Below are 16,512 nucleotides of genomic sequence, written 5' to 3' on the forward strand. Positions count from 1 at the left end.
TAGTGGCGTTTACTTTAAGTTTAATTGATTCAACTTTGTTTCTCTAACGGTTACGCCATCGAACAACACAAAGTATTCATATTTTGTCTTTTGTTTCTTTCTACTTTTAGGTAAGTTGTCAATTCATTCGTGATGTCTGATGTAATGTGAAGGATATATCACAGCTGGGAAGTCTATTCAACGTTAACAATGAAATATCAGCTTTATTGGAGAAGTTCTACCGATTATCCGCTAAGTGTAACACATGCCTATTATTAAAATAAGTATTATATCTACTTCTTCTTTACTGGCACAACTACCTGAAGAGGTCAAGAGGCCTGCTATTTCTGACTTTCTTTGATTTTATTCACCCGTAGAGCTGGATAGTCAATCCAGCGTACTACGAGGAGGCAGAGAGATTAGTTCATTAGTTAGTTAGTTATGGGATTTTATATCGGTCCTGTCGTATAAAACCGGCTTCACTACGATGTACATCATCGAGCTGCCGCAACTATAATAGATGTAATAGCTTGTTATGCAAAAACTTGGGACATGTTTTTATTTAAAATCAATGAAGTCTCCAGTGGTTTTAATTGGGAAGCGTAAGTTTCAAGGCGGCTTCTGTTAAACATTCGAGTGGTTAATTGAAAATCAGAATTTGTTTGGTTTTGCTCGAAACTTTTTATCTGCTGTGATCTGAGATATCTATGAAACATAACGAATTAAATTCTTGATGAATTTCCCTGAAAAATCTTGCAAAATCCTAATGTTAGCTGTAGAAACATAGGGAAACTGGTCAGATCTTGAGCGGTGGCGTCCTGGGAAGTTACGAACCAATGTCTATTAGAGATGCTTGTATGATTGACAACTATGATTGATTGACTACACCAAAAAGGACACTAGAGAATTTATGTTACTTATCACGAAATCGATTTTTAAATTATTAGGTTAATGTGATACTAATGTACTAATGTACTAATGTAATGTAAGAGTGTTTGTGGAATGTAAGAGTTTTCATAGATGCATACAAAGCAAAAGCAGAGCAAAAGAATAGTGGAACTTATCATCATCATTTCAATTAGTTTCTATTAATGTAAAATAATCGTTTGTTTGAGCAATAGTTTATTAACCTTTTGTTTACTCTTCCATGAGATGGCAAACAAAACCTTGTCAAACGACTTGGTGAATTTCAAACAAAACTAACCTTAATTTTACAATGCCAGTTTGAATGAAAATTTAGTAGTGTTGAGTACCCTCTAAATGTTCAACCACATCCAAAAAATTGGCTGAAGGTATTAAAGACTCTGGTGAAAGACTCTAGGAGCTGGTTAAAACGCGTTTTCAACTACCAAAACCAGTCTATTGTCGAGTCTATTTGAATTTCCTCCAGAGTTTACACAATTTTCTTCCCGGCACCATGCGTCTCCATCGTTATTTTATGTTTAAAAGTCTCCCTTTTGTCTCACCTTGTTAGTATGTTGCAAAATGTTTCCTGCGGTTTAGTGAATTCGATCGCAACAAAAACAAAACAATCAAAACATTCGCACGAAGCATTCTCCAGTCGTGTGTTTTCCCGCTGAGAACAAAATGCAAGAGAAAAACAAACGTAGGTAGAGCTTTTATATTTTGCTCCAAAAAAAAATACTCAAAAAAGCTCCCACACGATTATTCTCTATCTTACTCACTCTTTTCCCAACCGCTCTTTATGCGCTAACAACTCGCTCACAACTCACCTCACCAGTGAGACACATGCACCAGTCGAATGAACTCACCCAGCGGATGAGCTCACCCAGCTTTTGGCTTTGCTGTGCCGTTGCCACAACAAAACAAAACAAAACCCACCCCATTCGTCGTCGCATCGGGGCGGCACGTTCACTAACGAATAATTGAGCCACCCTGTGCAAAAGACCCCACCGTCGCATGAGTGTTGTGAGTTTGTGGCACCCGTGTTCTCTCTCAGTTGCGAATGAATACTTCCCCGGGTGTGTGCTGGTTACAGTTCGTCGCGGACACACGGATGTTGTGTGTGCCCGCTGGTTGCGGTTACTGGTACTGGTACGTTGCTGCCTTCCCGCCCCGTGTGGGGCCCAAGTTGGTGTCAGCTGATTTACCATATTCGCGATTTTAAAATATCGCTGTCCAAGAAACCCGGAAACCGCGCCGCGGGGTGCCAAATAAAAACCGGCGAACCAACTAGACCCAAACCGCACCGCCCCTTTGGACAAGCGGGTTGAGGACAATTTTGTGTCACACTTTTTTGTGTCCCCACGAGTGTATGTGTGTGTGTTTTTGTGTGCTTGTGTTGTTGATTCTAAAAGTCGCCCTTGCTGCATTGCAGTGGCGAAACGAAACGAATTATTAGATTTACGGGGTGTGAGAAAGTACATCAACCGCGTAGGGCAAAAAAAAGCAGTGCGGCTGTGTGTAGTGTGTTTACGAGTTTGGGGTACAAGCGCTCTGCTAACGGTATTTGTGTGTGTGTTTTTTTTTTATTCCGAATTGGAACCGGAAAATGGAGAAAAAAGTGAAAAACTCTTTATTGATAAATCATTGAGAAAGTTTGTTTTTCCTGCATCAAAGCAAACACACACACACAGGCACGAGCCACGTGAAAACAGGTGTTAAAAAAGTGAGTGTTTAGTTACGGTCTTCGGTACGGTTTCGGAAAGTGAAGTTCGGAAATGAAACCATTGCGAAAAGTGAATTTAAAAGCGGGAATTAAACAATGGAACAAATGATTGACTCCCCAATGTTCGTACTTTTCAGAACCATACGCGATTCTGCTTCCTTAAAACGAGGTTATTAGTTCTAATTCCCCGGATATTATTCCCCCGCGCATAGTTTCCCGTTTTCGAATGGATGAGTCATTTGGACATACGCGTGTACCGCTGCACCGGATCTATTTGAAACCCGGATTTTGGCAGTAATGCGTATGGGTGATGTTTTTTTTTCTTGGTGTGTGCCATTCACCACCACTAATACGCATCATAAAGCGAAGTTACAGCGGCGAAAGTCAGCCAAACAGTGACAGTGGCAGCGGTGTGTGCGTGTTTAGTGAGTACACGCGTGAAAGCTGACTAAATGCGCGAAACCCACTAAAAAAAAAATAGCGCACGCACGTGAAAGTGAGGTGACGAGCAGAAAACCGCACTGTGGACACTTACTCCATGCGCGGTGGTACAAGTGTCTCATTGTTGGGGAATTGTTTTTTTTGCTGGTTATTAATCGTGAGGAAGTCTTCCATTTAGACGACAAAGTAAAGGAGAGTCCTTAGGGTGGGCCTGTCACTTGAACTTCACCTGTTTGCTTTGAGCTTCACTGGAGCGGATAAGTGAATCGTTTGTGTGTCGGACGGGGCAGATGATTCGTCACCGTGCATGAGTCATCGTGAGATGTGTGTTTGACGAGTGGTATGGCAGGAGGCTTGTCACCTGTAATCCGCCAATCGTAAACTTACCGTTTGGAGATTCCCCATTTGGGTTCACCGGAGAGGATTGAACCAACCCCAGTGACTCATGGCTGTGCTCGGTGAATATTAAGCTGAAGTTTGACCACTAGAGAAAGTAGTTCGCCAACACCCCATTGGTGGGCGTCTTTTTTCACCCCTTTCCGAAGAGTGAACTTAAAAACACTTCAGTGTCTGGGGTACGGTGTCGTCAAGTGCAGGTTACTGACATTCAAATGGATGATTTATTAAGCGTTTGATGTCATCGCTGGCAGTTGGTACTGAAGTTTGGAACGAACCTCTTGCAGCATACCTCTTAACGGGGACACAACCATCGGTGCCGTACTTGGTCGTATCGGTTCATTGCGGATTGGCATGGAATTACAGCCGGGTGACCTTCCGGGAGCATGGAAACCCTTTTTTGCGTGCAAAAACTAAATTCACTCCAGTGACTCATGCAGGTGTAATTGTAAGGTCGAAATTGCGGTCTCGCGTTCAACCTTTGTGCCACCACGCACCGCGAATGGTTTGTGGTCACACGAAGGAACAATCCTCGGTGCCCACACACACACACACACAACCCCCTGGGGGTGTCACAATCGGTACCACTTGGAAAAGTCGTTTCTCAGGTCAGAAATGCTCAACCGAGGTGAGGTTGTTATATGCTTGCCACCATCGCGATACAAAGAACATATTCCACACCCCGCATATGGGAAAATCAAGACCACCGAGAAGAAATCTCATCATTATCCAGTTAGTTTAATTTATTACCGGAACGGTATCATTTTTCCCCCGAACAAAACGATCAACGTGACCGAAAAGGGGAAGCGTGCGTATTGCTTCGCCTTTTATTGTTGTGCATTTTTGCCAATAAATTTACCTTTCATTCGTATTGCTTCCAATTCCAAATAATCGAAACACCGGCACACGAATAATAATAAAGACATTGTCCGGCTTTTTTTTATGTCGCTGGTATGAGACGACCACTTCTCTCCCCAGCCAAGGAGGGTGACCTTTGAAGACTGAAGGAAACTGAAGGAAAAAAAACTGAAGGAGCTCTGAGCCCTGAGTTTGGCAAGATGCGGAAAACACAAAACCACCTTTTCCGACCATCTTCCCTGTGTTGCGCAACTTAAAATTGTACCGATGCCGGCTTGCGTTGCGAGAACCAGAACTCCTCGGACAAGCAGCGAAACCAAAGGAGCACCACAAAGAAAACACTCGAGCTTCTTCTGCCCTCGAACAGCTCTGCTCTTGCTCTACAGGGCATTAATATGTTTGGTGCGACGTTAAACCGGTGGAAATGGAAAAGTGGGCTTAAATCACGTCCAATTAGGCGGTGGGATGGGTTGGTTTTTTTTTCATCTTGCTGGTAGTCTTAGTTTAAGAGGACTATCATCTTTTTCTGCCACTGATATAGCACCATTTTACCCGCCGTAAATGGGTCTTCTTCTTTGGGGGTCCGCACACTTTTTGGGCGAAATTCTTTTACTGTCTGCCTTTCTGGCCAACAACAGAAAAAAAAGGCAAGAAAAGATGAGCTTCTACCCGCGTACTTCTACCCCACCTCCCCGGTGGTTGGAAGGGGGATTTTTCTTTTTTCCACCGTGTGGCCGATGGGTGGTGGTTTCCCTTTATTTCGCTGCGAAGGTTCTTCAACCTTTGAGTGGTGGAGAATAAAAATTTCTTTTTTATTGCTGTGCCCTGTACCGGAACGGAAGTATATGATCGGTGTTGCCTTCTGTACGTGCGGAGATGTAACGGTGTCGGGGTTTTCCTGCCCGGGAGGATCTGTCCAGTGAGATTATGCCTGTTTTATTCGGCTTTTTGATGATGTGTGATTTGGTCGAGTGGGGGGGCGTGCGCGTAAAACCCTTCCTTATTTTTTTGGACAATAATTCCTTGACAGTTAGTTTACTTGCATGAGCCGCGGAAATCATAAGCACTACAACTATTTTCGCTATTTATTGGCTGCTATTAGAATTAGAAAAATTTTCATACATCACATAGCAAAAGTTCGATACTCTCAGGGAGTCGCATAGTTAATATGCTAACATAAGTATGCGATAAAAAAAAAGAATTTGTCAAGATGGCAACTTAATGATCGTTGTCCGTAATGTCCAAACTACAATTCTTTCGGGACACACGTTCCACCATCGAACAGCTGGCCTTCACTAACCATATGGTGTGTGGTGGGGTGTTTTTTTTTTTGGGGGGGTGGTGCGAATTTTCCGACCCGATACCGCACCCCCTTCGTTTGCTAGTCCTTTTATGTGTTTGTATTCTCAACCTCCCCCTCTCCCCCCCTCCCACCATCCCCGGTGCCTATTGTTGTGTGTTTTGTGAAACCAAGTCACAAATTGTGCTTGTGTGCCGCGTTCCAAAATTTTGCCGCATGATGTTTTCCCAGGCCTCAGCATAGAAGACAACAATAACAACAACAAAAACGCATGGCTATACACGCTTTTCCCGCGCCGGTAGGCATTTTTCGGTTGGGTTTGGGAGCTTGCGAAGAAGAATAATAACTGCGCAATAGGAGGAAACCAACAAAAGGGGGGAAGGGGAGGTGGTAGCGGAAACTAAAAACGATAAAGCTATCCAAGAATCCAAGGTCATTAGTGTGTTATTCTTTTTATTTTCGGGGGAGGTTGAACAAGTTCACGCTGGGGTTTTTCAGCAGCTCACCCCACCGGTGGGAAGTTGGGGCGGAGCGGAGCGCGAAGCGTTACGTTACGTTTGGAAACGATTTTCCACGAGCATAAAACATTATTTTCGTTTTGCTTTGGCATTTCTTCTCGGCCACCGGGCTACAGTACCGGCACACAGCCACACAGTTCCACCACCAGCACCTATTTTTGGGGTAAAAAATGCTGTATGTGTGTATGCATCGTTCTAGCCCGTTGTTTATCTGCAGTGGCCAAAAAAAAAAAAGAAGCAACAGCAAAACCCCAAAAAAGAAACTATGAAGAAAAATTGTGGCAAAATAGCCACAGTGGGAACCTTCGGAGGGCAAGACAACTGAGGTGTGGTAGTGGAAGGCAAACACAGCCTTAAGTTCGAAGCAAGCGAAACCGTCAGGCAAGAAGTGTTTGGGTTTGCTTAAAGCTTCGGCAACCGTCTATACCGTCTCGAGAACGTTCTCCTTCGAAAGCTGTCTGTCTGGCTGTGTGCGCCCGTGTCGTGCCCGATCGGTTCCCCCGAGAAAAAAACCCCATGCCGAGGAGTACACGTGCCGGGTACGGATGAAGGATAATTGATCCTGTTGATTGGAGCTGTCAGCTGCGCAGTGTGTCTTTCTAGCCGTGCCCCCATTGGGACAGCGCAATACAGCGTCACCGAAGCAAATGCCGGACAGAGCCGGTCCGTGCAGCTAATGAGCCGTGCTAATCTATTGCGAGATGAAATTTACTGCTTCATTGGCCGCGTATTCGGTTTGTGTTGGTGAAAATGTGACGCAAATTTGCAGTGAAATCATTGATAAATTGTTTTACAACCAATGAGCGGCAAATTATTGCAGGTAAAGCTCCATAAGCATGGTAATGCACAATAGTTGACAGTCATGATAAGTTGCGCCTAAGCTGCCTATTTACCTTTGGCGATAAGGACCCAAGAGAGATAAGCCTTTACAACCTTTCGGTACCGTGCTGCAAAATATGGTGCGGAAGCTGGAACCGATTTTCCAGCAAACTCATATTTCCCTTTTGACGTTGCTCTAACTAACGCTGATTTATAGCTCCTGCTAGTTATTGGTCCGCTGCTGGGTGGTCAGTGTTAGATTAGCAATAGACGAAAACAAACCCTTTCCTTGCGTAATGTTGTTACATAATAGCGGCACAGAATAGAAGCAATAGCAGTTGAAAATTCCACCATCCTGCTAGAACTCGATCTGACCTTGTGCTTGTTTTTGGTTGCGGGAGAATGGCACTATCGGATAGCATTTGCGTTATTTCTTTCTTCCACCCCCCCCCCAAGAACTGGCAAAGGATATGAATTATTGAAGTCCCCACCATACGCCTTATGCCTACACGTGGGAATTTAGTGGAATATTCGCAACCACACGCTGTCCCATGCATTTTACTGAGGCGGGGGCTAACTCTCGCCATCCTAGATTTGCCCAAGGTCGGCCAGTTGGCTACCGTCCAGCGGCATCCTTTCGGTATCGGTGGGAATGATGGCGTGGGAACGGATCGTTAGCCCCAATGACTGGCGATCCCCATGTGGTGCACGTGCACCGGGATAATGAAATGAAGGGTTTTCGCTTCTGCTTTTCTTGCAAAGTATGAAAAGACAGTGACCACAGCTGGAGTGCTTGGAATGTGTTGTGCACAACATTATAAACATCCCAGTGGTGTGTGTATGGTTGTAAATTTTGTTATACTTACTCATCAAATAATTGAATTTAGGAGATGATCTGCTTGTTTTTTACTGACTGGCCTGGACTGGAATCATACTTTCAGTTAGTTTTTTTGTATGCATTTTGACGTTTAGAGACTTGGCCGCTGTCAGCTTCCCAATACAAAAAAGCAAGCCAAGTTTAGGAAATGAGACTTCAAGTAGTTTTCCTAATGAAAGCTTCAAACAGCTGCTCGACAAATGTCAAAACAAAGTATTTTTCTAGTTCGTTTTGAACCAATTTAGGCCATATTTCTCGTTTGTTTCAAAATGTAAACAAAAATTTAAAACATAAAAACTACAAAAAATTTTTAAATGTTTTTATAAGTCAAGTAACATGCATAATATTCCTTTTATTTAAAAAAAACCCTTCTTCGCAATCGCAATCGTTCTTTTAACATGTCGTTTTTTTTTTATTTGATCGTAAATTACGATTCATGATGTGTCATGTTTAAAGCACTAGGTTGAATTCTTGGTTTAACGTTTGATATTGATTAAGTCCCATATTGTATGTATTTCAATCTTTATAAATTATGAAGGTTAAAGTTACAATAATGTTGTCTAAAACCTCATCTTTGAATCTGTTTTTAATTTATTTAAAAATTAAATTCTAAATTCTAATCAATCAGAATATTCAGATCGTTTTATGTATTGTTTCAAAAGAATTTCTAATGAAATTGATTTAAGTTAAGTTTCTAAACGTTAATGAAATTTCCTTAAATTATGGTTCCGAAAAAAATATACCTTACGTCATTCTTTATATCAAAATGTCATGCCCTTAACAAATATCATCAGAATTAGAAGCAATCCGGTACCTTGATCATTTGTTAGTTTAAACTTTCCAACACAAAGTATGATGTCCCCCTCAATATTGACAGTTGCCTTTAGTTCGAGAGTGGCATGATTCGTTGCCCCCGAAAAGCCCACTATTTGTTTATTAAATTCTACCGAACTGACGACATTTTGGAACTGTTTGCGTCTGCTCCTATGCTATGGACGGTAACCTAACGCACCCTTCGCAAATGTGAATCACACATCCGTGTGGAGAGTGGCTTATCTCAGGCTTAAACAAACATACACACATGCACTAGTTGGCCAATCTTTGCCTATCTTTGGTGCGCAAAAAAAAAAAACAACAAGGTGTGGAAGTGGTTTTACGACGTCGCAGAAAATGTCATCGGCTTTTTGGGGTGGATCGCGCCACAGTAAGCCTTCCCGTTTTATCCCCGATAAATTATCCCCCCCCCCCCCCCCCCCCCAGGCTTATATCTCTCTGTAATCTTTTTCTTATCGATTGGTTTGGCTAGTACAATCTAAAAAAAAACCAGCCACCCCTCCTATTCGATCCCAGGAAGATAAGCATTCGCACCCTCGGTGAGTTTATTTGCGATTTTAACTCTTCCTTAGCTTCCCGTACTAAATGGCTGATAGCGTGATAGTCACCTGATCTGTTCGCGACTGGGAACCGCACCGAGGCTCTTCGGCGTTGGATCGCACCGAAAGCCGAACGTCTCGAAAACCGAACACCGAGCGCCCGCCAAAACAACACCGCACTGTTGTGCGCTCCCCCCCCTCCCCCGGGTCGGGTTATGTTGGCGCAACCCGCAACCGCACCGTGCGTCATCCGCTCCATCCGCGGGGCCCGTGTTGCGGGAACATACCGCGAAGCGTTCGCGATGCTTATCGCAACGTGACAGGGCAACATTCGCGACATCGCAAACACAGCTGCGATGGGGTCTTGAGCGCCCAACCAACGTTATCAGTTGACGATTTGATACCGTGCGCGAAGGAACCAGAGTTACCCCGCAAGGTGCAGGCAACACCTTCGGTTTTTTGGGAAAACGGGGGAAAACGATTTAAAATAAACCCCGTTTCAAATTGTTGTTGCTTGGTTTGGGAACTTTTTGCAACATATTTCGGTGTGTGCTCAGTTTGCTGTTTGCCATTTGCTCGGTAGGACTCGGAAATTACCTGGAAGCAGAATCAGTGTATCAGTGGAACGAGCCAGACATATTAATGCGCACAAGGTAGGCAATGTTTGTGCACGGTTAATGTTTGTTCCGGTAGCAGTACAAGTATGATCCATCCGATGAGGAACCAGCGCTGGTGCCCGTTCCATTCCTTCCACTGCGAGTGCACACTACGCCATCGGACGTCATCGGCATTCAAGTCGTCCAGGCGACGCAAGTACATTCAGCGATAATATCGCACGTTGTCGCGCGTGAAACAGTGTGTAAAGCGAAACAAATAGTGTGTGAAAAGCCCAATAATTTGGGTATTGGGTAGTATTGAACTCACCGCCAACACAAACCCGTCTGTTTAAAACTTAACCTCTGTGATACGTTCGTGGTGTTGTCATACAATCGTACAAACGGTTCCTATACCTAGATAGTGTAACTAAACCTCACTCATCAGTAATCGGGTCGAGTACAGTACTAGTCTTGTAGAACGGTTTAGCAGAAGAAAAACCGCCCGCCGGAAGGACCTGACGGCGCGGTAACTCACCAAAGTGCCAATGAAAAGTGTGTACGAGCGTTCGTCACCTTCCAAGCTGGGCCTGATCGAGTGTATACTGTACCTGCGGAAGCCTATGTGGCAGGTGGGCATCGTACCGGCAAAGCTGACTGACGCACTCGGATCGCTCGTGCGCTATGCTCAGGAATCTCTCAACATCTTCTTCTGTCCGACGTAAGTCCGACTTTTGGGTGACATTTCATTCATGCAGCACTTGTGTCAGCAGTTTCCTCCTTTTTTTTTTCTTGGTGCAGTTCCAAATTCTTTAACGTTCGTTTCATTCAAAGTTACCCAATTAAATAGCCGTGCATCGTTGTCAGACATGTGACAAATATGCAAAGGTAGGAAGGCACTTTACCTTTTTAATATCGCCCCAAACAACACGGAACGATTGATGCCAACTCTGCGCCATAATGTCCATGCTATAGTCGTGTGTGTCCGTGTTTATTCATATTTACTTGCCCAGAATCGTTTGAGGTATCTCTCTTCCTCGGTAATAATTAACCATATGCTAAGAAACCGGCAATAAAATGCAGTCGAGTGGATGGGAAATCTTAAACACGGTCGGCAACGGTGGGAACTCTTGTAAAGAGGTGGCTTTGACATTTAGAGTAGCTCGGGCCAATGAAAGGGAAGTTCTTACCGCAATCCCATCGTAAACCTTGAACCTGGAGATCCTTGTTGGAAGTCCGAAAGTAAAAAGTTGTAACCCTTTTCAAGAAGTTCCTCAACATTTTACCACTGCTGTTTGTGATCTCTGTTACATACCCACACGCGGGATCCTTCTCAAGAAGCTAACGACTTGTGGCAAATGTACTCACGTGTACTCAGCGGTTTAACTACGCAAACAATCCACACATCCCGGGCCTCCCGACACACTGTTGTTGTTTACGGTGTGACACCATACCGCAGACCATTATTCGCAATACCGTACGCATCCTTCATTCGTCCACCCGCGCCCCTGAAGTTGGGAGCGTAATGGACGTGCCCACGACGCACTTCCTCAATCAATTGGGAAGAGTTGCTATTTTTTCACCACCGCAATCAACCACAGCTCATCAACATCATCAAAACAATCACGAACCAGTGGGACCAGGGAGGCGGAAGCAAGGAGTTCTGGCGATGGACCGGGGTGGAGACCTTGGCCAAGAAGCTGCAGCACCACATTTGCCCGTGCCCGTACGTCTTGGTTGCCGTTGTTTACGCGAGTATGTCGGGTGACTTGTCATGATCGTACGATCCTCAACGGTGTGTGGCGCAAAACGTCTCACCGGACTCATTTAGACTCAATTGACCTCTGGTGGAGCGGAGACCGCACGCTGTTTAGTGCTTTTGTTTCCTCCGCTCCTCACAACCGTGATGATACGCGTGAGTAAATACGCAAGACTACGGAACCTAGCGGGGCCCGGTGATACGTCAGCGATAAAGAAGGCCCCCATGCACACGCGCGCGTGTTGGTGGTGCGGCTGTACGCAGCAGTGTCAGCCATTATTATTACGTGCCCCGTTATAATTTGGCGTGCTTGTGCGGTGTGGTGTGTTATGCCATCCCCGGCTCTCCGAACTGCTTGCAGCACGCGTTGATGAGCGATGTGATTAAAGAGAGATAGAGAGGCGCGAGGTGTATTGTACACCCACGCCAACACTTTCGGTGTACTTCCTCCCTGTTGTGTGCGTGAGCGCGTGTACAGGCAGAAGAGTCGGGGCAAGGCGTGGTGTGATAGTATACCCACCTGATATGAGGCGAAATGAGAGGTGTTTTTTTTTTACGAGTGATATCCATGTTTGATGATCATCAAACATTGGAGAAGTACGGCTGATACCGTTTTCTTTTCATTTCGCATGTTTGCGGTCAATGTGTTATAGCGGGCGGGATGGTGTAACTAATTGAAAGGTAGCGGGAGGGTTTGATGGACGACCATTAAGGCGAAGAAGCGAAGTGTCGCCGGTAGTCTTTAGGGGGTTGTTTATTTTACTGACTTAATTCCGGAGTACGTCAGTGAAGTGTAGAAGTTGAAGAATAAAATCTCTTGATCACTGGATTCTGATCGAATGATACGTGCTGGATCAAGAATTTTATTGGAGAGCATCTAACGCAAGTACCTCTGGCGTATAAAAATTCTTCCCATATGTCTTTATACACATCACCTATCTTCAAATGTCCGCGTGACGTCCAGATCTAGCAGCTCCAAACCCCTTCACGGCGAGTGTTCTCGATTGAAACTTTATCAGTTAATTTGACCAAACACAAACCCCAACGGCCTCTCGTTCTTTATCGAAACGGGAAGAGTCTCGTGATAATGTGTTTTTTTCCCCCTCTGTCTACTTCTCCATCGATCCATCGACTCCTTTGTCGTCTCGTGGCGGCCTTTTGCAAGATACGATGAAATGGCAACACATGCTGGCTAAATCAAACCTTGCCCATTGTGATTATTTTCCTAGTGCGCACATCATGAATCGGATGATAAAATGTGGTGTGAATTAAAATTCAACCCCCCCGCCCTTCCCCCCTTTCGCCTCCCCTTCCTCTGCTTCCCGCAAGTCCCCACAACACCCCGCCGATTCGGTCGGGTGACGGTGATGACCCAAATATCTGTTGCGTTGGAAAACATCTGGTTCTCGGCCGAGTTTTATAAAAGCAGGCAAAGAAAAGTCAAATCGTAGATCAAAGAACTTCAACTGTCGGACGGAATATTGCGAGAAAAGCAGGAAATAGCGGCAATTGGGGGTAGATTTTAAGATTCCTGATGGGGAAACGTGTAAGATAAGGGCCGCAATAAAACCGAAAAAAGTGGAACATTCACAGTTCATTACCTTCCATCCGCTTCTGCAGTACAGAACGCGATGCCGTGTTTCGATGCTTCCTAATCGTCTTGACAGTGTGCCCAGCCGATCCGAAGATCGGCAAGAAAACGCTAATTTACGATCGCTTAGACGTAACCACTACCCACTCCTGCGGCACATTAGCCTGAACGGCGAGACCCACGTTGCTCGCCTAGAGAGGAAGAAAGGCATTTCGTAACGAAATGCTATCGAAATCAAATTCACTTCCCTAGTGCAGCTTTCAATTTCACGAACACCATCCGCGTACGAGATCGTGAACACGTGTTGCGTCGTCTCACCGCATCCAAGAACTTCATAATTAAGCAACGGAGTTTTGGTTTTGAATTAATGCCCATCTTAATGGGGGGGAGGAGAAACCGCTGATGCAACGGAATTCAAATGAGCTGTTCTATCGAGATGTTGCTGTGTTTTTCCTTGTGAAACGAATAATTTATGATATTGCAGCATGAAGTGAGCTGATTGATTGTTTTCCCACTTTTTCGCCCTGTGACTTTTTTAATCAAAGCAATCACTGTCTACATTGACAGATGTCATCGTTACTAATAAACACGTTTTTAATGTTTGTTCTTTTTTTTACGTTTACATTTTCATTACAGAAAAGCCCGACGCAAGGAACGAGACGGAGATTCGAATCAGGGCGACACAAAGCTTTACCTCGAGGAAGGTTTATTAGAGCGGAAGCTACCCGATGCCGACCTGCGGTTATTAGTGGATCTACCTGCCGGTCTCGACTACAACGAATGGCTAGCATCGCACAGTAAGTAATAATAGTGAAGATATTCTAGACAAACATCACCAATACTAAAACCGTTGCGAAAATCTTCATTTCGCCATTTTGAGAGAGTGATGTTTCCCTACATTTTGTTATCAACATAGCACCACGTTGGTTTAATATGTAAAAAAACCCACGTTACTAGCTGGGTAATATACCTCAGTTTGTGAGGTCTTCAAAATATCTTCCATAACCTGTCATATGACACCTTTTTTTTTAGTACTCAGACAACTGAAACCTTCTTCCGTAACAGCACGAAAGCTTTTACTGGAGCTATTTAAAAACGCGCCATCGTCGTTAAATATCTCCGATATTGCCTAACTAGAACTATAAAAAAAAAATAACTAACGATTTGGGGATCACCATTCATCATATACTTCCCACGTCTCAGGGGTTCGGTTTAACAATCGCCAGACATGGTGTCGCCCACCATATATTGTAACACAGGGATGATTTGCTCGATACCCGTAAAAAAAAACCCACTTTTTCAAATCCCATCTCCCTCTCTGTTCTCAAACATCACATCACCCTACATCATTGGACAATATGTGTGCGCAAAGTTGACAGCAGTGTCATCGTTTCCTTTTTGCGCTTTTCGATTAAATCGCGGCTATTCTTCAGTATTGCTATCTCTCCTTCTGACTGCCATCGTAAGATGTTGGAAGAAGCGTCCGAGATAATGTGATTCACCATTTGCTGGTGTAACTCGTCATCTCACACGTCTAGCTGGCCAATGTCACCGTTTGATAGAAGCTGTCAAAAAATGGGATTTTTGGATGTCTTTGTTGCCCTTCTTTCTTGCCCATTTGGAGTGGCAGAGTTCACGCGGTGGAATCGTCTAGAAATGGCACAGCAGCAGTAGCGTATCGTACTTAAAATTGAGTGGCCATCTTCGCGTTTAGTAGACTTACTTCACTCCAATCTAATCACCAAACGAAAGTGACCGATAAAGAATTCGCGATTATTCTGTGGTAACAGCTGGAATAATAGCTCATAATCTTCTGGTGAGGTTCACACTGTCGCCGGGGGCTCGATTGTCATCAATCACAAGTGGGCGTCCTTTTTTCCATGCTATTAACCTCTGGGGTAGGATCCGTCTCATACTCTCTGTCGCTCTGTCTCATTGTATTCAACATGTTTCAGGCAGACAGGCGAATAAAAAGCAACCTTTTTTATTGGTGCAGACTTCTCCACTTGGCCAAACGCTGTAGAACCGGCTACCCGAGACAGCTGATTCCAAATGTCAAATGTCCAAAAAGTGTCTGTGAGACAGTGTGGTTAGGCACTGGCTCCATCTCTGGTGAAGGATATCGTTCTCCAATTTAGACAACTTCACCAAAAAAAAAACGTTGCAAAAAAAACCCTATAGCCGAGAGAGATTCGATGCCAATCCAAACTTCTTATTCAACAAAAACCGAAGACAAAAAGATATGCAAAAAACACACACCAATAAAAAAAAGATACTCGAACCATCGATGGTCCATTTAGAGACTGCGCTATGTCTCTGGCTGTTGGTAGGAGTTGTTTTTTTTCCGCTCGCATGTCCATTTCATTTCGAACTCGTTTCTGATATGATAAATGATGGCGAAGGTCGCCGCCAGTTGGTTTGGCCGATTTTGCATTTTCTGCTGTGCAAATTGTTGTTGAAAACTGAACCACCATCATATCTGCAGAGTAGTTTTTGCTTTTGTGTTCTCACACTTTCAGTACCCGCCCAGTACAGCTCTACTTCACCAAACTACATTCTATTTTAATTGTCTTTTAAAAAGCAACCTGGATACTAATCGAAACTTCCATTTCCTGTTTTGTTCTGTTTTCCCTTTGTAGCACTTGCGCTGTTCGAGCACGTCAACCTCGTGTACGGTACCATCAGTGAATTCTGCACTACATCCGGCTGTCCAGACATGACCGGCCCAGGAACTAGGTGAGTGTGGGAGAGAAAGAGTCACCTCTGCCGTGCGGTGGCGTGGTTGTTTGAATGCACGCAAACATATACATACGATATACATACGCATATTGTTACGTCCACTTTGCATATCTCGAGAGCGCGATAAAGCAACACCGTAACGATCGTTGCACGCACTGTAATGGGCTTCCCGCATGCGGCGTACACTAACTTTGCCCAAACGGGTGTCAAGACACACGCGTATGTGCCGTACGCCTTTTTCGGTGTGCGCTTGTAGTGGTCAAACGGCTGCAGCACGAGGTAGTAAAGCCTTGGACAACTTTCTTCCACCGCGTAAAATGGCGTCCCATTTCGGTCACGTTTTAGATTCCGTCTGACAGATTCCAGATCTTTACCTAGCCTCATTAAGAAGGCACTGCACGATCGGACCTGAAATCAACGACCTCGTTGTTGGGTACAGCCCCTGCTAGAACTTCTTCTGCTGGGTAAAGTAGTCGCGTCGATCAATTCAGGTCGATCATATCACGATGATCAATAATAGTGTGACGCCTGTTAAAAGGGTTCCACAATCCGTGTACTAAATCGATCCAGCCAGCCAGTTTCGATGTTTTCCTTGGCACAGACCTCGATTGAAGATTTATTTGTGGAGCGCACATACACC

General features: G+C 44.5%; 1 protein-coding gene across 1 annotated transcript in view; it reads left to right on the top strand.

Annotated features, from left to right (window-relative positions):
- The window catches only part of LOC128710439 (MOB kinase activator-like 2), an 88,251-nt gene that overhangs the window by 69,403 nt on the left and 2,336 nt on the right, over positions 1–16,512 (top strand). Inside the window, exons 2-3 of the mRNA XM_053805491.1 lie at positions 13,770–13,930; positions 15,773–15,869. Coding sequence (XP_053661466.1) covers positions 13,770–13,930; positions 15,773–15,869 — 258 coding nt within the window. The remainder of the gene's footprint in view (positions 1–13,769; positions 13,931–15,772; positions 15,870–16,512) is intronic.

Source organism: Anopheles marshallii, chromosome 2 (assembly GCF_943734725.1).
Source record: "Anopheles marshallii chromosome 2, idAnoMarsDA_429_01, whole genome shotgun sequence".
Taxonomy (NCBI): domain Eukaryota; kingdom Metazoa; phylum Arthropoda; class Insecta; order Diptera; family Culicidae; genus Anopheles; species Anopheles marshallii.